General features: G+C 28.4%; 2 protein-coding genes across 2 annotated transcripts; one reads left to right on the plus strand and one right to left on the minus strand.

Moving 5' to 3' along the window:
* On the minus strand, positions 1–13,031 carry Prp18 (pre-mRNA processing factor 18). The gene is made up of 9 exons (XM_016062005.4): positions 12,870–13,031; positions 10,795–10,899; positions 10,632–10,700; positions 9,247–9,510; positions 8,186–8,257; positions 6,634–6,846; positions 4,457–4,574; positions 2,523–2,560; positions 1–179 (listed from the first exon to the last, which is right to left on the minus strand). The coding sequence occupies exons 1-9, from the start codon at positions 12,930–12,932 to the stop codon at positions 102–104; spliced, it is 1,020 nt and encodes a 339-aa protein (XP_015917491.2). The 5' UTR covers positions 12,933–13,031; the 3' UTR covers positions 1–101.
* An 879-nt stretch (positions 13,032–13,910) lies between these two features.
* On the plus strand, positions 13,911–24,665 carry LOC107447157 (mesoderm induction early response protein 1). Its single transcript, XM_016062003.4, has 3 exons — positions 13,911–13,933; positions 16,372–16,486; positions 22,738–24,665. Exons 1-3 carry the CDS (start codon positions 13,927–13,929, stop codon positions 23,252–23,254), a joined length of 639 nt encoding a protein of 212 aa, XP_015917489.2. The 5' UTR covers positions 13,911–13,926; the 3' UTR covers positions 23,255–24,665.
* The last annotated feature ends 214 nt before the right edge of the window (positions 24,666–24,879 follow it).

Here is a 24,879-nt window from a genome sequence, read left to right on the forward strand (position 1 = left end):
TTAATATAATAAAATTATTTAATGCATTTCCACATACAAAACCACAATAACAAACACACATTATATACATATGATACAACAAAAAAAAATGCAGTTCCTTTTTAAGCATTATATTCAACAGAGCGGGAGGGATCTGTAGGAAAAAATCTCTGGCATTGAGTCATCAGTCTTTTCAAACCCTAAAAAGGATAAAAAATTAAATGACAATTGTGAAGAAAGCTTTACGGTTTAATAAAAAAGATCCTGAGAAAATTATACTGGCATTACTAATTCAAGAAAATATTTCATATGCTAGACCAAACTAAAGCTTGAAATCTTGGTTTATTTAATTATTATTAATGTTTTTATTATTATTAATGCTTTTAATTGTTATTACTTTTTTATATAATCTTCTTAAACGAATAGTCATTTATAGTAGTCTGTCTAGAGATATTATACTAGTACCAGAGGCAACAGAAGCCTAGGAGATCAAAACTACATAATGATTTTGAGAAAAAACAATTTTAAAAATTTGTTTAAAATAATTCTTCCTTTGTTGTTTTTATTTTAATTTTAAAGAGAAAATGAAATACTCAAATAAGCAATGAATAATAAACTACTATCACCAAAAATCCTTTTATGAATTAAAATGGGGAAAAAAGAGATAAGGTAAACAAACTCCCCCTGAAACGTCGCACAAAATATGTGTCACTATTCACTACTATTTAAATATCAAAAATCAGTAAGGAAAATATTTAGAAGCTTTTATCTTATGTATTAAAAAAAAAGAATGAGGGAATATAGGGGAGATATAAACAATCACAGACATGCTTCCTCATCTAAAGGATAGTAGGGGCAAGTGACCCCACTTTTTTATATTTAAAAAAAAAAAAAAAAAAAAACAGATATTCCCACCCAGAAAAAAAATTTGCTCAATAACTTATTTATAACCTATCAACAAAAATTGACTTCACTAGTTCAATAAATTAAAATTAAAAAAAAGTCCTAAGCAGAAACCTAGAAATGTTACATTTTGTGCTTACAATTTTTGTGCAATGCACAATTTTATATAAAAATTGCACAATTAATTGAAAAATACCTTTTATCTATAAATAAATAATTTTATTCAAATAATTTTATTTATATTTTTAAGTAAAAATTGTGACTTGAAATACAAAATTATTGTTCTAAAAAAGATTAAATCAGAGAATCATCAGAAATACAGTCAAACCCCGCTATAGTGAACCTTCAAGGGACCGAAATTTTGGTTCACTATAACCGGGAGTTCACTATATCCGTTACGCAGGCAATTTAACTAATGGTTCCCAAACTCCTCCCTTTTATTACACATCATTCAAATAAATGACTGAAAAATATTATGTAGTAGCAAAAAATGCGTTAATTTTCATTACTCTTCGTCTTGCGTGCAAAAAAAAAAATTTTTTTTTTTTTAATTTTTAGCTTATGAGCAATCTTTAACATCAGATATGGAAACATTTTCTGCCTCTCAGATAATTTTTCCTTAATTTCCGTTATTCCGCTTTTTAAACCTGTCTAACCTGGCATTCGAGCACATAAAATCGCTTAACAAATTTATCGACATTTGTCAAGATACTGGAAGATTGCGGCTTCTTCGAATGGTGAACCACTTCAGTAATGCTTCTTCAACAGCCTTGTGATATGCTTTTCTCAACTTTTTTCTGCCATCTAAATTTTTTTCATTAGCAGAAATTATCAATTGTCTATTTTTCCATTTGTTACAAACTGCAGATTTGGATAGTTTATATACCCTGCAAATATTAACTTGATTGCATCCATTTTCAATTTTTCTGATTATGCTCATTTTATCATCAACGGAGAATGTTTTACATTTACTGGTCGCCATAGTTAAATTTGAGACACTTGTTTGCAGGCTTTTTTTTAACTGAACTGAGAGCAAAAAGGAGTTGAAATGAGGGTTTTATCAACACATATTAGTGTTCAACCATTTGACCAATAATGAATAATTACTCATTCCTGCTGACAGAAAATGCATATTGACCCCACTGACACCAGGTCCGCCTGGGTTGGAAACATCAGCTTGGTTTGTTTAGGGATTGGAAAGTGAGATAAAAGAAGCAAACAAGAAATAATGCATATCGCTCTATTCCCCTCTATAGATGGTTTTAAACATTGGTATATGTATTTATTTTGAAGTAGAAATTTCAAAATGATTACCAAAAAAATAAAGAAAAAAATCAGTTGAAGACAGAAAAAAGTTCATTATATCCAACTTCCTCATTTTTTTGGTTCACTATATCCACAAGAAATAACATTATACGCGTATTGCAAGGCACGGGACCGAACACTTCGTTCACTATATCCGGGAGTTCACTATAAACCGTGTTCACTATAGCGGGGTTTGACTGTACCATAAAATAGTGTGCAAAACATTTGCAAAGTTGTTCTTCATAACTTTGCAAAGTTATGAAGACCATATCACTAAAAATTTTTTTAATTATTACACTTCTTATGCTAAACTAAAATAATAAATTATTCCCTACTTGAATAAATTTTCTTTGAGTTTCATCATTGAGTACATCTATAAATTAGTTAAGGTTAGTATAAAATCAGGAAATCAAATAAAAAAAGAAAAAAAAAGAATCAAGAATTATGTAATTAGATAAGAATCCAAATAATTTTAAAATCCAACAATTACAAAGTAAGTTGCATAATTTGTAAGACTGATACAAATTTGGGAAAATCCAAAGTAGTAAACGTTGTTTTCTAATATATGTAATGAATCAACTTTGACATACATATATAATGAAACAATGTGAGGTATTCTGTCTAAATTTTTCACAGATACATTAAAAAAAATTTAGAAATTATACAAAAAATACACATTTTGAAAATTTTTAAAGAATATAAAAGACAATTGTGAGAAAAAGTTTATATGCAACTACACTTTTTTCTTCATGCTCTGAGTAAGCTGAGATTTCCTTTCAAGTTTATATGAGTCTTCCCTACTAACATTGCTTCCTTTTTCAGTTAGACATATGTTTAATCTTCGCCATTGAGGTTGTTGGAGATCAGATGACCATCTTTCAGATAACATGAATCTTAATATATAATAGTTTTCTTGGGCAACTGCTTTTCTATGGATTTATATGCATTTTTTTGCAGATATGTTTCTGCTGACAGCTTTTCAAAGAGCTGTCTTGCTTACATGATCCCAGATTATCTAGTTTACATTTAAATAAGCCAACTTTAAACAGAGGCACCGTTTTTGTTAAGTGAGGGTTCCTTATGAATATGATAATTGCACAATAGCAATGTCTACAGATTACTCTTACAAAGAGTTAGTGATTTATATGATGGGAACGTTTATCGATAGCAACCAAAGGTTATGATGCAATCTAGAATAATCTGTACATACGGTTTAATGTGTTAAAATACGGAAATATGCTACTAGTCTTAACCTTTTGTACAAGTTAATGAAAACCTTCCTAGCAAAGTTAATGAAAACCTTCCTTCCTCATGCAAAAATCATGTCTAAATATTAAAGGAAATATTTTTGCACAATTTATGTTTTAAAGCATTTAAATCAACCTATTTTTACTTAACAATAAAATTTTTACCTCACAACGTGTACAATTGCTTTTAAAAAGAAGAAATATGCCAGCCTGCTTTTTATATTCATGTAGCTTATGCAATCCCAAAACAAAGATCAATATTAGTCAAATATTGTGCGCTTGAGTAAAAATGGTGATAACTTTTATCAGCAAAAAAACTAAATTGCTTTCATCAAACTAATGTCATGTAATAGACATGAAAGTATTTAATTCAACACTTTTTTTATCTTCATAATTTCAAAAATTTAACATCTGACATTGGTTATTACAAAGTAAGTTTTAACTTGGAAGAAGGGATATAGCTGAGAAAATATTATAACAATGACAATTTCCATTCATTGAATTAATAAAAAGGTTTTTCCTGTGCCTTGCCTAAAGTAAAACCAAATAAAAATTTAAGAGAACCAATTTTTAAAAAAAAATGAAAAATACCTGACAATTATTACCTTAAAATATTTATTCCAACATTTATTAAGGATCTATGCACTACTTGTTTAAAGAAATAATTAACATAATGTACGCTCAGGCATAACTTTATTAATTTTATAAGAAATAATACAAACTAATAAGAAATTTGTCTAAAAGCTATAATTCTTGAACTATTTAATATTTAATGACATAGCGAAAATGAAACATTGAATTATGAATAAAATTATGACTTTGAAAAATCAATTCATTGATTCATCTAAAATTTTGTTGCTAAAAATAAATAATTATGCAAATGAAAATAATAATAGCTTCGTTATCAGTAATAGATCTTAATAAAATGAACTAAATTGGATAGATTAAAAGAAAAATTGTATGGCATGAGCTAATTTGTCACAAATACTTTGAAATGAAAATAAAGCATTAAGGAAGGATACGGGCAATATTTCTTGAAAAAATCTTTTCTCGACCAGTTCTTGCGTGGATACCCACCATAGTCACACCAATAGGCCATGGGGCATTACCAATTGCCATCTGCAAGTATGCAGCATTTGCCTAGAAGCAAAAAATTACCCTTACAACAATCATAACATAGCACAAAATTTTTAATTATATTTCAAATTTATAAGCTTACTTACATTTTAAATTACATATCTAAATTTTAAGTTTTTCAAACAAAAATCTTAGGCTAATTTTTCTTCCTAAATTATTCTTTTTTTACCCATTCATTTTACTTTGTCTAATTGACATATGAAATAAGAAACGAAAATGACTTAAGTCGAAAGTTTTTCAATCCATCAAAAAGCACAGAGTTAAATGCTAATCCCAAATTCAAAATTATAATTTCTCATAACTTATTAAACTAATGCAAAATATACACATTTCTTAAATCATACTTCTTTATTTTTCAGTTTTTTATTATTCTACATCATGAAATAGTATATTGTTGTTTGAAAAAGAACTAAGGGTGATTCACTATTGATTGTTTCAATACTTTCTGAGTTCAAATCACATTGTAGAGAAATGTGCTTAAGTATACAGTAAACATTAACTACCTTTCCCATAAAAACACTGTATAGTAACTTAGAAATCAAATTAAATCATTTAAATTTTAACCAACTAAAAGAATTTGACTACTGTATTTAATAACTGATCATTTAAGAAAACAATTGAAATCCATTTTTGCTTAATAATAAATGAAATCCTAAAATAAAAAAAAAACGCAATGCTATTATTTGATTAATTTAAGGTTCATTGAAAAAGATTTTTTTTTGAACATCAAGTTATTTCAAATAAATTGAAATATATTAAATCTGTTCATAGAAGTATGCGGGTCATTTAAATAATTTTAAGAGCACATTTTCGTTTTTTATGGGGGGAAATCTTCAACATTGCAATGTAATTCATTATAAAAAATATTCTTGAATATTATTTATGGTTAAAGTGTTCATTATGTAACTCAGGTAGAAAAACTGTCCTCTACACAATAAATTTAAATGAATATTTCAACTCAAGTTGTGTGTAGCATTTTCCGGTTATTATGTTGGTGAGAACACGAAACATATAAAGTAGGCGATTATTACAGTGCAATAAAAAATTAACATAAGGGACAAAAAGTTCAACATTGAGATTTTTATATATTTGGCATTTTTGTATAATAAACACATTACAAAATTTAAAAAAAAAAAAAAATTTCTTTCAACAGTTTTTTCAAATTCTGTTTTAGTGTTCATAACATTAGTAATAGAAAGAAAATAGTAATCAAGCCATTTTTATCGAAATTTATCGTGAAGCACTTACATTATTTTTCAAATTACAATGCAGATTACTTCTTCAAAGTAAAAAATTCTCATCGGATTTGGAAACCTTCTCTCACCATTTCTTTAATTATTTTTTTCCATCAAACTTTCATTAGAAAAAGACACTTTAAAACTGACTTCTTGTCAATTTTGATCATGAAAACTTGCACAAGAAAGATGATTGTGCCATCTATTCATGAATTAAAACCACACACCTATATCATCTATTTAAAACTAGAAAAAAACGTTTAATTACTCATAATAAACTATTCATTTCTGAAAATATTAATGTTCTATCAACGGAAATTAATAAATTATTTAATTAATAGAATATTAGTTCTAAAACATTAAAAAAGGAAATAAAAAATAGGAGTTGTAATTCAACTTAGCATTTTTTCTTTCACATAGACGTGCCATTTTACATGCTACAAACAATCCAACTCTATCTAAATTTGTTTACTATTAAAATTACTATTTGATAATAAAAAAATGCTTCCATTTTAAAATTGCATCATTGTAACCTGTAATAATGAGAGTAGGATAATTGCTTTAAGAACTATTCTTGAGAGCATATCACATCATACTTATAAACAAAACTTTATTATGTTCCCCTGATTATTATGCTTGGAATGGAACCATCAGTTGATAAATTCTTTCAGATTCATCTTGTACATTCATGCAAGTTTGAAAATTCATATATAATTAACTAAATTTTGAACGTAAATTAAACAGTGAAGACCAACCAATCAGATAAAGAATGTAAGAATTTTTCAAAAACTTAAAGAATTAGATTATAACTGAGTGAGCATATTTACTTCTACATAATTCAGGTCCAGCATATATTTAACAATTAAAATCAGATGTTCTAAAATGTCTTCAGGACAAGTTTCTTTCTTCAGGCGTCGAAATAGAGGCCTTATATAGTCTTGAGTTTGAGTGTAGGTGGCTGATGCCATTTTCCCCTTCATACCTGTCTTTTCACTCTCTGAACGAGAATTTAGTTTTTGACCCCACACTTGCATTAAAAACTAAAACAGAAAAGTCAATTTTTTATTACAGCTAATTTTAAAAAATAAAACAAAACATTGAAAACAGACCAAAAGCAGCAATAAAACATAAATTAATATGAAGGGTGTTAAAAAATGGTGACAGCAAAAAGCATAATATTTGTAACAGTTTTGTAAAAGATCGACAGGTTTGGGGTCTAGATTGTATTAAAGATTGGCAGGTCAAAACACTGGGGGCTGACCACCCAACTTGTATATCAGCTCCTGCATCTAAGGTAAGATAACTGGGATGGACACAGTAGGCCTTGTGAGCCCATGGGCTGTTCACCACGGAGTTAAGTTAAAAACTATGTTGTCATTTTAAACATTACAGCCACTGTATAATCCTGAAGTATATTCATTTCGAAAATTCAATGAGTACGCTGTGGAATTTAATTTATGAATTGGTCATGTAAGATGTAGTATATATTCCCTTAGATTTTTCCGAAATAAGGGGAATACCTGATTGATAATACTTAAACTGATCTTTCTTTTTTGTTTGTTTGTGATAGTTGGATTAATATTTTTTCATTTTTAATTCTTTTTTCGTAGGTGCAAATCTAATGTACATTCGAGGATTGTTCTGCTCCATCATATTTGTACTAATCTTTTATCTGTCAAGAGTTGAATTAACTACTCCACAACTATACATATGTATAGTCTTTTAACAAAAGTCTTATGAAATGTGTTTAGTTACTATTTTTCTTTTTTAAAAAAGTATAATTATTTAATATAAAAATGGTTTTTTGTAGATGACTTATAATTGATATTCTTTAGCGATCTAGAAAATCTGAAAAACCAGATCAAAATGTTGTTGGAATATTTTTGGAAAAAAAAAACTATTTTAAAGTAATGCAATTTAAAATTGTGCATTTATGATGTTATTGATTTCATTTTTAGAGGTAAGAATTTTATGAAAGATCCATTTTTAAAATGAAAAGGATTGTGAGCATATGCATAAGATACTATAATTTGCGAACAGTTTATCACTCGACCCAAATTTTTCCTAAATGATGTTATGATTATTTGTGTAAATGATGGAAATAATTTGTCGAAATAATGGTTACAGATCATATTTGTTTAGTTTTTAAATAATAAAAAAGTACATGAGAACTTTATTAGGTGGCTGAAACTTCTGAAAGCTAATGCACTTGTTCACAAATAGCAATTAATATTTCAATAATAACAATGAAAATCAGAAACAATTCAAAACACTATTAGAACAGAGAATTTTTAAAGTCAAAAATGAAAGCTAATAGATTTTATGTAACTAATTTAAACAATCCAACTTAAAATTAAATTATTTTAAGGAGTTTCTTACCCGCAAAAATTTTAAGATGACTTTAGCATCATCACTGTCATTTCCTTTCCCAAGCTTCTCTTTAGCTTCAGTCTGAAACACACAATAAAAAATTTTGAGATTGCAAGTATGTTCTAAAATTTTAGATAATTTAATACACCAAAATTCAATTTATATTTTTCAAAAAAGATGTCTTACACATGTTTATAAATATAATGGGTAAAAAAAACTTGTACTTCTTTTTTTAGTCAGAGTTAATAGAAAATATTCAGAAAAAAAAGTCAACATCTCTAAAAATTGAATTTTATTCTTTATATCTCCTCAGAAATGTGATTTAGATCATTGTTTAGTACCTAGGTTCCCAACATAGGTGCTATCACCTCCCCCCCAGGTGAGTGTTAAAAACTTCTAGGGTACCTTTGTGTAAAAACTTACAAAGAGTACTTTTTTTTAAAATATTGAGTACACTTAAAATAATTTTATTTTATATCAAAAATAATACATATTTAACTCTGCATAAATTACATATTAACAAAGCAGTTATTAATTCAATAATTTATAAAGGAAAATGTTGCTAACATATTTTAATAGTGAAAATAATACTTTGTTTACCGTTCTACACAATAATATATTTACACTTAGAGGTTTGAGATGATTTTTTCTTCACTTTTTGAAATTTATACTATGCTTTTTGATTTTTTGACAAATTATTTTGACATTTTTTTTTATTCATCGTTAACATAATGTAATAATAGTTTGGAAATTTTAAAGTAATTTGTTAAAAGTTATTTTACGCTTTGTTTTGAACTTCACAGGAAATAAATCTTTTTTTTTTAATATAAAGCCTATTTTCATAAAAAAAAACTTCTAAAAAAAGTTTTAAAAAAACTTTATTATAGCTACTATTTATTTTGAGTTCTTTAATGCTTATAAATTAAAACATTAACTTAAAATGACTCACCAATTATCTGACAATTTCGATTTTTCAACAAACCTCTTGTCCCGAAGGCATAGGTTAATCAAAGTTCTACTGTATGTAAATAACTGAAAGCTTATTTTGTGACTACGAAAATATTTTTTACTTTTATTTCTTCCATAGATGTGCTCTCCTCCTCTACTTTTACATCATTCACAGATTTTCCATCTTCGACACTGCCTTGAGTTTTCATTAACTCATCTAGATAAGCCTGGTCAACTTTTTCCATAGCCTCTTGAAAATCATTTCTGAAGCCACGATCAACTTCAGGTTCTAGGATTTCTAACCTTCTTAACCTTTGAAAAGCTTCAAATTCTGTTTCACCATATAAAATTATAGGTTCTTGTCTTTCTCTCAATCTCCTGACAACCTAAACAAGCATAGAGAAGTAAGTTACATTTCATCACTACAATATTTCTTTAGTTATCATTTTTTAAAAATATTTCATAGTAAATCTGATAAAATACAAACTTAGAAAACAGTTATTTTTATAAACTTAAAGGGTCACGTAACTATAAAATATTTAAAAAAAAATCATTACATCTTTTAACTAATTGTACAATATTTCATATATTCTCTAATTTAAGTAAAATAGAATGAAACTCTAGGAAAGAGTACATTTAAAGCTCATGCTATAAAAAAAAAAAAATTCTATAAACTTATTTTTGAAGCTCGTTTACACAATTTTCCCAAAGCTCCTGCAATAATTTCATTGAAATGAAAACATTTCTTCTTAATAAAATTGACTAGACATTAAACAATGGATTTGTTTTCTGGTACTTTCGCCTAACCCAATAATATCGCCAAAAGGTAGCTTTCGCACCAATAATCGCAAATTTTATCCTATTTACTATGTTAGCCTTTAACATGTGAACTATATTATAAAAAAAAAAATAATAAAAGTTTTTACTTTGTTTTGATTATTTTTATATTTTTTATTATGTATTTTTACACTTAAATTTTTTTGTTACTATTACTTTATTATTGCTTGAAAAATTTAATGTGTTTAGAATGTTTATTTTAGAAATTGCTTTTCATTATGGTGGCGCCTAAGGATTTGCATATTTTCACCAGCGTAGGCCGCAGGATAATACCAAAGTACCTTTTTTCTTTTGCCACAATTTATTCTTCAAGGCAATATATGTGGTCTTAGTTTTAACAAAAATGATATTTTCTCTGCAAGAATTTCAAATTTAGATTTTTTAAAAAACTTTATTCAAATCCAGTCGTTTCTACTTCGATGCACGTAAAATTACAATAAGATTGAGACCTAAATTTTCATTAAAAACTCAGTAAAAGGTTACTTATACTAAGAAACCTGCAATACAGAACTTTGCCAAAAAAATTCTTAAAATGTTTAGCTACAAATTTAATGTAATTAAAAAACTGAATTTTGAATAAAATTTATTTTTCAGCTATATTAAAAGAAAAAAAATGCTTTATTTTGCTCTTTAAAAACCATGTAAACCATTCAGAATTATAAATATATACTTCTTTGCGAGGCAGTGCATTTTCTGATTCTTTAGACTTTGAGCTTTCAGCAGCTTGCTTCTTCTCATTCTGCAAATTGGAATGTTTAAAGATCAAAATCAATATAAAATAATAAAAACATCGTTTGAATATTTTGATATTCTTTTTCTACTTAAAATAATACCTCACTAATTTCATTATCTTCTTGTTGGGGATAGTGTTTTTTCCAGTAATCTTCTTCAGCTTGCTTGATTAAATCTCCTCTCTTGAAATATTTTTTCCCAGAAGTCTGTAACATCAATATTCACTTTTTGAAACAAACAAAATAGTAAAATTAAGGGTTGGGGTTTTGGATGCACTAAACTGGTTTTGGACAGGTCACCTGGGTTTTAATGTCCTAAACCATCTTAAATTGTCCTACACTGACTAAAACTGCCCTAAACTAACTATAACTGTCCAAAAACTTGAACTTTGGTAAAAGGTAAAAATTCTATATGTGTAACATATAATTACATATATTAATAAATATTTGATTTTTTTTGTACAATTTGCTTAAACTTACTAAAACAAAACAGGAAAAGATTTATAACTTTTGAAGCTCCACAATTCATTGAACAGCAAAAATTAATACTTTATCCCTTAAATATGAATATATTTATATGCTTTTAATGCTGATAAATTATGTTTCGCATAAGGATAAATAATGCAATATTAAAAATAATAATAAACTTCTTCAATTAAAAAAATTGTCTTCATTCTGTTTCTTGTTCAAAAATTAACCTTTCATTTTTCACAATATTTTTTTTTAATTAAGACATGAGTAAAAGGGTTTTAGACAGTTTTGGACAAGATGGATGAAACTCTGGTTTAAACCATGGATTAATTCATTCTGTCCTAAACTTTGCCAACTCTGAAAATTTTAAACAATGAAAAAGTTACAAGTCAGGTATTTCCTTATTTTCATTACTTTTCAAGCAGTTGTGTTGCATTGCAAAAATGTTTATAAATTTGATTTTTATTTCAAATTAATAGTTTAATTTGATGATAAAATTACATAACTCTAATCTAAATTTTCAGTAGATAAAGCAATAATTATTCAACTTTAGATACTATACTTTACACAATTTTTATACTATCACAAAATCTTTTTAAACAAATCAATGATTAGATAATTAAAATATAAGAGCAGAAAATTGAGTATTTAGTATTCTAACAACAATTTCAGGTAAGACCAGAAACATCTAAGGTTAAAGTTTCTCAGAAATCTGATTTTTGATAACTATTCTTGACAGGAACATTGCCCATTTTGGTAGAAAATATGATGAAATATTTACACAGTAAAATATAGACCAAAATTAGTAATATTTACAACTAAATCACATGAAAAAATTTCTGAACTACCCCTTCTATCATATTCAAAACAGGAAAAATATAAATATATATATATATATATATATATATATATATATATATATATATATATATATATTAATTTCTATGAAAGTTCTTTATGTTTCAAAGAAAACTTAACAAATTCTTTTAGTCCTAATCAAGAATTTTTTTAGCTGTCCTGGTGCACATGCAGAAATTTAAAAGAAAGAAAAGAAGTTTATTTGGGGAGGATATGAAATAGTTCTTTTCTGAGATGTTTTTCTTTCTGTTTCTTGCAGTCTGCTGCCTGGAAGTTGCCAAAGGTTCTGAAAACGGGCTTAAGATTACCACCACTAGAGGAAAATAATAAAAATTTAAGAACATTTTTTCACAAATACCAGCTAAGTTGAACGAAATTTAAATGTTAAATAAAATATCATAATTTGAAATCACTAACGACTTCAAGGAGTTTCAGAACAATTGAATACCCGTATTTTGTATAAGTAAATTTGAATGAATTTCCAACTGTAGAATTTTTATAATTGGGTATTATTTATATTTTTTAAGGAGGACTTTTCAAAATCGATACTTAATCACATACAACTATTATCGTCACGGCACCAAAGGGTTCTAATACGAGCAAATATTTTTTTAAAAAAATACGTAGAGGTTTAAATGCATATAACATAATGAATTTGAATTGAAAGTAGCTTCTTTTACTAATATTTGGAAAACATACAGTTCCTGACCATTTAAACTAATCTATTAATTTAAAAATATTTTTTTTTCTCGTTATTTTTAACTAGTACATTAATCATGGGGTTTTAGTAAGTGAAGGTGAAAAGGCCAGCAATTAATGAATGTAATTTAAATGAAGAGGAAAAATACCACAAGATTTTTCTCTTCTAGAAATCTTTTTTTCCTCTCAATTTCAGCTTTAATTATATCCATTAATATTAATTAAAACGTTTTCAATCGCTGGTTTGGATATGGTGCTAAAAATTTGCTACTACTGTTGATACTACTGTTTACAATTAGTATTATCAAAAGTTGCCAAAAGAAATTTTAAAAAATACTGATCTCAAAAATGAGCGTTGTGTGCTAAAGATGTATATTGATTAAAACAATTCAAAAATTTCTGGATAATTATCTTATCCATGAAAACAAAATAATTTTTGTTTTATGGATAATTCTTAACAAATTACTTTTTAATCTAAAAGTTATAGCCACATGGTCGCAATGATATACCTGCATGACGACATTTGATTGGAGGAAATACAGTAGCGGTAGGTGGAGCTAAAGGATTTTTTTCTGGGAACTTGAACTTGGCACACTTTCAAGTAGTTCAGTTTAAGATTATTCAGTCGATAGAATATTGACCCGTAAATATTTCTACCTTGTTCGAGTTTTTCCCAGTGAGTCCGTCGAAACGTTTTTGATTCTTAAAGATGGTACAACGAAAGAGAAAAGGCAAGAGGTAAGCATGTATGCAGTTTATTGCGTTTTACTTTTGCAAGTTCTTTTATTCTGTTACTATTGCTAAAAACCACTTAAACCAGTTCGTGTTAGGTTTTTATTTTTATTATATTTTCATAAGTAAAATAAGATATACCCTTTTGATATTTTTCTGATATAAATAGTTAAATATCGTGTAATTTTTTCATTAAAAGCTCGTGGTTTCAAATAGTTTTGTTAGTATTTATTTTAAATATAGTTATAAATTAGATATGTGTACTTCTATCAGTTAAGTAATAAAAGTAAAGAGATTTATTTGGGTAAGAAGACAATTAGTTAAAAACTGCATGAAATTTTTGTTTACTCCTCGTTAGAAAAAAACCAAAGCAGCTTTATGTTTGTTTTCGGTATAGATAAATATCTCGAATTTTAAATATGGATTTTGCAATCTATCTTTGTTCATTTCCTAGATTTGTCTTATTTGTTTTCAATGAAAGGTTTATTTCTAATTTTGCTGCATTTTTCCCCCTTGTTTTACTATCGAGAAAACCATAATAAAAATAAATTTTTGAGTGTTTTGAGAAGTATGAAAATACCTGTCAATTTAGAAAAGTTTAAAATGCCCAGCAGTCTTCTTAAAAGCTACAATATATTTAATTTGTATGCAGTTCTACTTGGACGATTGCTGTTGGTACGACTATATGCTGTTATTTGAATATCCCTTGGTCTTATATAAAAATAAAGAATAACCATTTAATTTATTGTTGCAAATAAATTATAAGATTTTATATATTTTTTATACTTCTGTTAATAAATACTTTCTTGATTGATCTGAACATCTTGACTGATATTACTATTTCAGTTAGCATCTCTAATACATATTTTAACCTTCGATTTGTAAAAGTTTTGAGAAGTACTATTTTTCATCAGTGCTTCATGCTATTTTTCTTTAGAATCTATTAATTTTCCTTAGAAAATGAAAGTTTTTTTTTTTTTTTGAACGGTGAATATTTTTTCATTGATCATTTGATTTGGTATTCATCAGTGGTTAAGACCATGTGCATAACAACTCAATAACTGAATAAATTTAAAATTTATCAAATTTTATCTGTAACTGAAATAAAATTTTTCAGCACTTACAATAACTTAGTGCATTACAATTGTTGTATATGTATAATATTTTGGGATTTATCTTTTTAATGTATTGCGTTGTTGATATCAATCTCTAGGATATTGTAATGAAAACTGCCAGTATTGATCGCATTTTTGGGAATTTTTTCTGCAACATTTGTTTTTGCATTGTATATTTTTACGATTTTAACTAAACTCTAAAGGCAATATGTTTAATTAAGTCTTGTTTTTGGGTAATACCACCTATTTCCGCTTACGACTTATTTCCGTGTTTACAGTATATTAGGCACCTATTACTAAAATTATTCTAGTATCACTGACATCTATATTTTAGTAATTTTTTTAATATGGCTCCAATAAAAGAAATGTCCTTAAAATTGCTTATTTTGAGCTGAGTTTATACAAGATCCTTGTAGCATTCTGTATTAGCTTTTTTTGTGTTTCATTGATGTTTTACTGGTATTTTACTTCTTTAAAGAGATATAAACTATTTAACTGTTTTCCTTAAGTGATTTTATTTTAATTGACATACATAATCCTGCACCATAAAATAAATTTAATCCAAAAAAGTTAAAATTCTTAAATAGCTATTTTATATCGTTTCTTATAAAGCCATTTTGTTTCACTTTGAAAGTATGATTTGATTACGCATGATTTTTACACACCCATATCTCATGATTGCAAAGGTATGTATGTCATCTTAAATGTATGTTGATGTTAAACATCACTCAACATTATAGAACAGTAGTGAGTAAAGTGTTAGGTGTAATTTTTTTTTTATTGAGAAATTTTTTTATGTTCCTCTTTGTTTTAAAGAAGGCATGTATTTTTGCAGTCACCTTCTGTGGTTTTAACTGAAACTTAAAATGCTCATGTAGTTCATTAGAAAGAGCCCATTTTATAGTTTTCTTTGAGGAAAAAGAGTCATAGCTTTCTCAGGCTCAGAAAATAGATATTAATATTTAATTTATGTATATATTTTCCTATTACCATCTATTACAGTGTTGGATGGAAACACAGTACTTGGTATTATTATTATTGTAAAGTTTAAAGAGTAAATCTGAATATCTCATTTTTAGCTGTTTAAGATTTATTCATTCTTTAATTCATAGTTAATCAAGGTTGCCACTCCACGGGGAAAACCTGGAAAATACAGAGAATTTAAAAATCACCTAAAATAACAGGGAAAAAGCAGTGAATTTTGATTTTTCTTTACAAACTAGGAAAATACAGGGAATTTTATTTCTTATTTTTGTCTTTCTAAAAAATGGTGACCATTCAAAGCGTAATTTATGGTATACTTAACCATGATATTTCAGCTATTTTTAACTATTCCATTTATTACTTAAATAATGCTATTCTATAGCATTATTTAAGTATGTTCAGTTGTTTTTCCAGCAATTAAAACTAATAAATATAGTTATACCAATATAGCTCACACAAGAGCACAGTAATTGTTGTTTCCTCTTAATATATTGTGTATAATATGTAAAGGGAAAACACAGGGAATTTTTTTCCAGATTTGAGTGGCAACCCTGTATAATAGAAAATCTTTAATAATAGAAAAAAAAACTAGATAAAAAAAAGTTTGTTTTTTTTCCCACAAAAAATTATCAATTCGAGAAGTTTTGGATTACTACTGAACTTGATTGCTACTGAAGATTCTGTTCTCCTGTTAAAACTGTGCTTAATAGTTTAAGTTCTTGAAAAGCAGTTTAAGAAGATTCCCAAAATGTTTGGTCTTTTTGATTAACTGATGCATATGATGAGAGATTGAAAATTATTTTCTGTGTTCTTTGTGCAGTTTGGGCCTCCTATAAGAACTGTGTTTACTTTGGATCTTTAACATTTTGGAGATTGAAGCCTTTCCTGATGAAATCAACTAGTCTATTGATTGTTTACCAAAGAATAACTGATAAGTAAGAAATGGTGTATTTATATTCCATGAATGAGCTATTAGAATGAAAGTAATGGATGATATGAATTTAGTGAAGAATGAAACTGAAATTTTTTAGAATACTAAACTTGCATGAATGTTTCTTGATGAAAATGTATTTATGGATGCTGTTGCTTAGTGTGAATGAATTTTTTTAAAACTTATTGTCTTACATAAGTTTTTTTATTATAAGTAATGATTTTACGATTATTTATGTGTCTATTCTAGGTATGGTTGTTGTTGAATAGTGATTTGTCCAAATGCTGAATATTCAGCATCTGGATAGTTCATTACATACTAGAATTATTTCATAAGCTCAAATTACTTTTGGGGGTGGAGCAAATCATTTTCACATATTCTATTCTTTTAAATTTTATTGACGGCAAAGTATATCAATTATTTGGTTAGTAATGTAGCATTTTTTAAAGTCAAATTTAATAAAAAAGTAATTAATTATATTCCTTAGAGATAGCAGAAGAAGTTTATTTAGTTGCCATTTATTTTATTTGCAAATAGCAAAAATTTTCCAAAATAAAATTTTTAACATGCTTTTATATATATATGTCTAAAGTTTTCTGCCAAAAAATACAATCTTGTAAAATGTTAAATACAGTGAACTCTCACTTATGCACCGGTGTAAGGAGCCCAGAGAAAAAGGCGCATAAGTGAAAAACTTCAAAATTCTAAAGCGCAACGTAAATTGCAGTGACAATATGAATAAATATGTTTCTAAAGATTAAATGCTAATATTTATACTGTTTTGGTATTTAGTACTATAATTATACAAAGAAAAAATTTTAAATACCTTAAGACAATTTATTTCCTTACAAAATAATCTTAATACATGTTTGTATTTGTTTTTGCCGACATATTTCAAAAACAGTTTCCTCCAGTTCATATAAATGGGATAAGGGGGAGTTTCAGAAAGCAAAATTAAATTTTGAATAGTCACGAATAGTGTCTAAAGCTTCCAATACTGTTGTGTGATTTGGAGGAACTTTATCATCCTCGTCAGTATCATCCACCACGTTCTCATCGTCCACAAGTTTTAGTTAGATATAAATGAACACTTCTTCACAAAAATTTTGAGTTTTATGGGAGGGGGTGAAACATCACATGATAAATTTCTAAGAAAAGTACTTGACGTCATAATATGCTGCACAATAAGTTGTTCGATTACTAATGTCACTAAACCGATCACATCCTTTTATTTACTTATAATGTCCATCTGACTGCAAGTAAGTGATCGCGGTCTCTTTCATCTTTCGTATTCCAGGTGTCTTTTTTTTTCGCTAGAAAACAGCATGGGAGTAAAACTAATCTCTAGACAAGAGGAATGGTCATTTTCTAAAAGATGAGTGGGCTTTCATTGTTGTTGGTGCAACACAGTGGTTCTTAACCTTTTTTAGCCGCGACCCATATTTGAGAAATCTGCTCATGTCACGACCCAAAAAAAAGTCAAAATTAGGCTGAGTAAGTCACAATGACTTCTTCTAGGAGGTGTTGGTATTACTTATTATTTGAAAAAATTACTAACTTTTTTGGTTCGACTCAGCGCGACCCAAGAAATATGCTTTGCGACCCAATTTTGGGTCGCGACCCATAGGTTAAGAATCGCTGGTGTAACAGATAAGACACCCTATTCAAAATTCTAGAAGGAATGTCTTTCCAGAAACAGCAAAAGTGAAAAGGTCACAGGGGGAAGCAAATTCAATAGGATCTAACAACATATATTTCTTTTCATCTGTAGCAAGGATTGCTTATTTCGGCGCATAATTGAAAAATTGACTTTTAGAGCGACGCATAAACGAAGGATGTTTATCATTATTTTCCTATCTAATGTACTGGGACCTATAAAAATCGTCATATAAATGAAAAGGTGCATAAAAGAGGTGGTGCATAAGTGAGAGGTCACTGTACTTACAAAATCAGCAAAGCTAATGAGGATAGTAATCTCCATTCAAATCAACAATGGTCTGCCAGCGTTTTATCAACTTTTCAATCCCTTCTGCGAAGAATGGTGGCGTGCGTGGGTCCGGAAAGCAATAGACTTTATTTATGACCTCATCATTGGAATGGAAGATTGGGCCATCGAGATGCAGATGTGAAATCAGATAGTAATCCAAAGGCGCCATGTGTGGTCTGTATGGTGGATGTTGCATCAAATCCCACTTCAGCATGTAGAACATCCAGTCGGTCTTCACACTAACATGTGGTCGGGTATTATCTTGATGAAAGAGAGCTACCTTCCTTCTGAACTCGTTTTTCTTGAATGGCATCACTAACTTTGATTAGCTTATTACTGAATATTGTACTTTTGATAGCCTGCCCGCTTTTCAGATACTCCTTATAGATAATTCCACGATAAACTTACCAGAGTCAGAGAAGCACCTTCTTGTTAGTTAGCGTTCGTCTTGCAACCGAACCTACTCATTCCCCGGGTGTTGAACACCCTCCTTTACAGCTTGTATTGCTGTAGTACACCCATTTCTCATCCCAGGTCACGATTCTGTGTAGAATGTTCTCTTTTCTTTAATCTCTTCACGGAGCCTAACCGGCTGCTTTTCTCTTGTGTTCAGCAGTCAATTCGTTAGGCACCCAGCAGTTAAACTTAAGTGTTAGATTTATGCGTTTGAGAGCATTAACTATTGGATTTTGGCAAACGTCAGGCTCTAACGCAATAGTTTGTGTTGAAACATTTCTGTCTTGATCAATGATTTGCTTTAACTGGTCTAAATCAACCTCAATGGGGCTGCCCGAACATGGTTCATCTTCAATGTCAAGATTCACATCTTTAAATCTTTCGAAACCAAACTTTTACTTTATCATAAGAAACAAGTATTGAAACCTAAACTTTCACAAATTTTTTGTGGCATTCAGTTGCGCTGAGTTTATTTCGGAACTCATAGTAAGTGCATAATTTTTCTGATATGTTTACATGATAGGTCCATTTTAAACACTTCTTTGGTGCACTAGATCATAAAGTTTTGACAAACAAATTACACAGTTGTGTAGTTCTAACTTTCATCTTTAGAATGCAAAAACCCATTTGGAGAAAGGTTAACTACCACGGGGGATATGGCTGCTGTTGGCATGGAGGTATCTCCCCTTGGCGGTAAACTTTTTACTCAACCTGGTATTTCGATCTCATATGCATTTTGATTTTTATGATGTTCGTTGCATTGTGTCACTATATTGTATGGGTTTGTTAAATAAAATGAAAAGTTTCCAGACTGGATTGTTACAAAAATAGTCTATAAGTCAAATATTATTTATAGCACTCAAATTTAATATTCATTGAGAGGTCTAAAGGACAACTTTATGTTTTTACATTTAAAATGGCATTTTTCTGCATATTGCATACCAAAATTAAATATTAAAAAAAAAGAAAAACTTGATGTGAAGGGTGATTGGACATTTGTTTTTACAACTAATTATGACATTGGTACCCTCATTTGTGGAAATCTCCATAGGTGCTCATTGAAAAAATTAATGAAATAAAAACTAAATTTTATTGAATATTTTCTTTTTTTTGTCATATTGATATTAAATTATGTCTCATTTGATTGTTTAATTATTTTAGTCATTTATTTTGTAAAATGAGCAATTTTTTCACATTTTGCTACATTTCTAGGTTAGGTAATTAAAAATTTTACAGAGCTTTAAAATTATTCTGCTTATGAAGTGATTTATTTTCCCACTACATACATAAAGTAATGACTATGCCTTATCTAGCCATTTAAGTTCACAGTAGTTTTTTTTTATTTTTAATGATGCTGTTTGTTTGATATTTTGTTTTCAAAAATATTGCAAAAAGCTCTTAAACTTAAGAAAGTGTAGTATTCCTGATATATTTCAATTATATAATTTTATATTTGTAATTTCATATTATGTAAATTTAGATTCATTCACTAGTCTGTTATTTATATATTCCCAGAGTTCGTTATGTATTATATTGGTTTATCTGCACTTTTTTTTAAACTACCCTAGTCATGCAGTTAATAATTCTTTAGCATGGGAATTTAACTTAAGCTTGGTGATATATTATATTAAAATAAAAATAAATTATAAATAAGTAACAATAAAGAAATAGCTCATCATTTAATAATTGTCATTTTATAACCATCGTTGAACAACCACTCAATTTTTGGGTTTGCGACTACTAATGTTCAATTTCGTAGCCTTGTAATTTTTAACCCAATCTGGAAGACAAGCCAACTCCTGGAACAAGTATTGGGAGAAATTTGCCTATGTGAAGTACTTTTTGATGGAACTAATCCGCATTTGCGTTACACGGAGAGGAAAATCACTAAAATTTCCCATGATAGATTGTCAACAAGGGGACTCTAGTCCGTGATCTACAACTGAGGATATTTTTCATCAGCACTGTGGTTGGTGCAAGTGGGTGCGGATTCATAGGCTAATTTTATTTCATAACCATCATTGAACCTCCGACCCAACTTCGGGTTTACAACTACTAATGTTTTACTCCATAACCTTGTAATTTTGAACCCTATCCAGAAGACAAGGGAACTCCTGAATTAAGTATTGTGAGAAATTTTACCTCCGTGGAGGACTTTTTTTAAGGAACTAACCCTCATTTGCAGTACATGGAGAGGAAAACCACGTTATCCTCCCAAGATTAGCCTGACGGTAAAGGGGACTCTAACTCAGTATCCATCTACCATTGAGGATATTTTACCTAATTACTGTAGTCAGTGTGAGCCGGGCACGGAATTCTGATTGATCAGTTGTAGCTGGAATTTGGACCTGGTTCATCTCACTAGAAAGCAGGCACTGTGTACCCTGAGACACCATAGCTCTCATAGCTCTAATTTTTTATATATACAGTCAAACCCCGCTATAGTGAACACGGCTTATAGTGAACTCCCGGATATAGTGAATGAAATGCTCGGTCCCGTACCTTGCTATACACGTATAATGTTATTTTTAGTGGATATAGTGAACCAAAAAAGTGAGGAAATTGGATATAATGAACTTTTTTCTGTCTTCGACTGATTCCCCCCCCCCCCATTTTCTTTGTAATAATTTTGAAATTTCTACTTCAAAATAAATATATATACCGATTTTTAAAACCATCTGTAGAAACTACTTTTATGTGCTCGAATGACAGGTTTAAAAAACGGAATAACAGAAATTCAGGAAATATTATCTGAGGGTCGGGAATTGTTTCCATATCTGATGTTGAGGATTGCTCATCAGCTAAAGATTACTAATTTTTATTTGCGCGCAAGACGAAGAGTGATGAAAAATAACAAATTTTTTGCTATGTAATATTTTTCAGTCATTTCTATGAATATAATGTAATAAAAGGAGGAGTTTGGGAACCATTAGTGCGTAACGGATATAGTGAACTCCCGGTTATAGTGAACCGAAATTTCGGTCCCTTGAAGGCTCACTATAGCGGAGTTTGACTGTATAACCGTCGTTGAATGGCGTTCCCAATTGTTTGATTGACCAATTCGGCGGACCAATTGACCCTTTGGCCAGCAGGTATATAACCCACGAACTCTTGGACATGGGCTCGGCATGGTGTATATATATATATTTTTAGGGCGGTATTAGTAAATTTTTTAATGATTTTAAATTCTAAAATTATTTTTTTTAAATAAGTACTATTTTCTTTTAAAAAAAATACACTTTTAAATGTTTCTTTTTTTTTTTAATTTTATATTAAAATTATAGAAAAAAACTTTTAAGTTTATACATACATTTTTTTTAGTTTGCTTTTTAAAAAAAAAAAAATATGCACAGATTTATCATGTCTTTAATTATTTTTATAAATTACAATTTTTTTTTTTTGATAATGAAGGAGAATTACTTTTTCTGAAATATACGCATAAAATAGTATGAAAGGGTAATTTAGAAATTGTTGAGGATCATATTCAGTTATTACATAATACTACACATTTTGATACATTTTACGGTGTTAAGTGAGTGCCTTCTTCTTAGAGGCCTGTCCTGTTCTGTCCTTTTTTATTCCTAAGGAGAACTCTGCTATTAGATTCTGGGCTTAATTTCAAAATGTCTGAAATAAACTTGGACAATTGAGCAATGAATAATATATATTTTCTGATTTGCCTAATGGGGTGTAGGCTCGTTGCTAAGTGTCAGGAGGATTACAAATTACTTAGGACTTATCCAATTCACCTATAATATATATATGTGTGTATGGTGAATGTATGTACTATAAAATATTTTATTATTTTTCAGATCTAAAACCACTGCAAAGGGACCTCCTGCCAAAAGTGCTTTATCAGTAGACTTCGACTCGAAATACGAAGATTCAACGCCTCTTGGTAAACAGTATCAGGCTGAGATACCACCACTTGCAACAGCTCCTTATGATGAAGATGAAGCTCCATACCTGGATAAAGAGACCTTAGTGTGGAGTCCTTATAAACTGAGTGAGGAAGTAGTTCAGAAACATCTTGCAGACATTGGCATAACAGGGCGAAGAGGTCGCCATCAGATGACTGCTTACGATGAAGAAATGGCATTGTTTGAATTGCATAGATCAGATTATGACACTGAGGAAGCTAAAAGAAGGTTTTTGAATAGGCCACCTATTGCTTCTCTAGAAGATGTTTGGTGTGAAGAAGATAAGAATCTCTATAATATTGAGTTTAAGAAAAATGGCAAAGACTTTGGCGCAATTCACCGAGTTTTGTTTTGGAAAAGCATTGAAGAAATTGTTGAATATTACTATGTTACAAAAAAGATTTGTTAGTCAAGACTTTTTTATTTGTTTCATATCTGTAATTTGCCTTTGACTTGTCATGTGATATCAAAAATTACTGTGATATTTTTGTACATGATGAAAGAATGTTTTAAATGTTTTTTGTCTGTAAATAGTCTCTTAATCTGTCATTTTAACTGCTTTGAGATTAATTAACATTATGGAAGTTTTTGCTAATTTCCTATTTTTGAGTTCTTAACATGAATTTCATATTTGAAATATATATATGTATATTTTTTTTTCTCTTTCCTTTTATACATATATAAATATAAAGAAAGAGGTCTTGTTACTAACTAAATTTAAATTTTTTAATTTATTGATCTTGAGTATAAATGATAATTACTTATTTTTGAGCTCTTAACTTGTATTTCATTCGCTAAATATTTAATTTTGGTTCAGCTTATATATTTTTATATATAAACTAAATTTCAGTTAACATTTAATTATTTAAATTTATTAAAGAACAAAATTTTAATTCAAATTTATTTTACAGCTGATGCTCACATTTCTCTTTCTGCCATTGAAAATTTTATTTACTATCAAAATTGGTACTTAAGATAAAGCATTTTTACTTATTAACAATGTGGGCTCTGATAATAGCGAGGAAAGTACAAATTTATATTGTTTGTATTCAATAATTTCTGTTACATAATTGTCACTGTACAGAGAGTAGTGATAGGATGAATCTTGAATTATGTTTGACCAATTTTTAATTACTTCAAACAAAGCTTGTTTTTAAAAAATCTACCATTTTTTCATTATTATGTTTTTAATAAAACTTACATTAAGAGAAATACTTTAAAAAATGTGTTTGCTATTTGAAGAGTTAGGTGAAGAAGGTTCTAAGTGTCACTTTTGAAAAAAAAATTGACTTCTCAGGGAAATATTTTTATTTTATTATTCTTATTTTACTATAAAATTTTTTTTTTCTTCCTCAAGCCTTTACATTTTGAAGACCTTAAGAGATCTCTTAGTTCTTAGATTTAACTAATGGCAGGTTTACGAACAAGAAATAAAGGCATAGCATAATCTACCTTAAATGTATAAAATTTAATAATTTACTCAAGTTCATTGAAATATCTCTTAGAGCCTTCATCTACTTAGCTCTTCATATATTATGAGTTGTACAATGTAAGTACAGTACAGATTTATAACTTTTGAAATTAAATAGTTTATTTTTTCAAAAAGATTTTAATGAAAGTTACAGCTAAAAATTAAAATGTCTTCCTAGAATTATATATTCCAGAAAAAGAAACATTTGTTGTAAGAATCAAAATAGTTGTGTATAGGAAACACACAGCTTTAGTTATTTAAAAGTATTCAGAAGCTTGTTTATTTCAATGTGAGTACTAAAATGTTAACATGTGTATCTAATCTTGTTTGAATAAATTTGTTACTTTTATAGAATTAGTATTTATTTAACCACATTCTTGGCATAATAATTATGTAAGTACTATACTTTAACATAATGATTATATCACATGGTGATTTCACTTAGGTGAGGTACTTTTTTTTACAAGGCAGTTTTTAAAAAAATTCTTTATTGTCATATCATATAATATCTATCGATTTATATGTTATTTTTTATAACTTTTTGTCATTTCAAGCAGTTATTC

Source organism: Parasteatoda tepidariorum, chromosome 10 (assembly GCF_982258835.1).
Source record: "Parasteatoda tepidariorum strain Cologne lab strain chromosome 10, Ptep-v5.0, whole genome shotgun sequence".
Lineage (NCBI taxonomy): Eukaryota > Metazoa > Arthropoda > Arachnida > Araneae > Theridiidae > Parasteatoda > Parasteatoda tepidariorum.

Coding starts and splice junctions, on each gene's coding strand:
- Prp18 (XM_016062005.4), bottom strand. CDS start 12,932: ATGGATATAATTAAAGCTGAAATTGAGAGGAAAAAAAGATTTCTAGAA. Junction 8,258..9,246: donor CATCTATGGAAGAAATAAAA/GTAAAAAATATT, acceptor TGTGTGTTTCAG/ACTGAAGCTAAAGAGAAGCT. Junction 4,575..6,633: donor TGGACCTGAATTATGTAGAA/GTAAATATGCTC, acceptor TTTTGCTTCTAG/GCAAATGCTGCATACTTGCA.
- LOC107447157 (XM_016062003.4), top strand. Junction 16,487..22,737: donor TACCAAAGAATAACTGATAA/GTAAGAAATGGT, acceptor ATTATTTTTCAG/ATCTAAAACCACTGCAAAGG.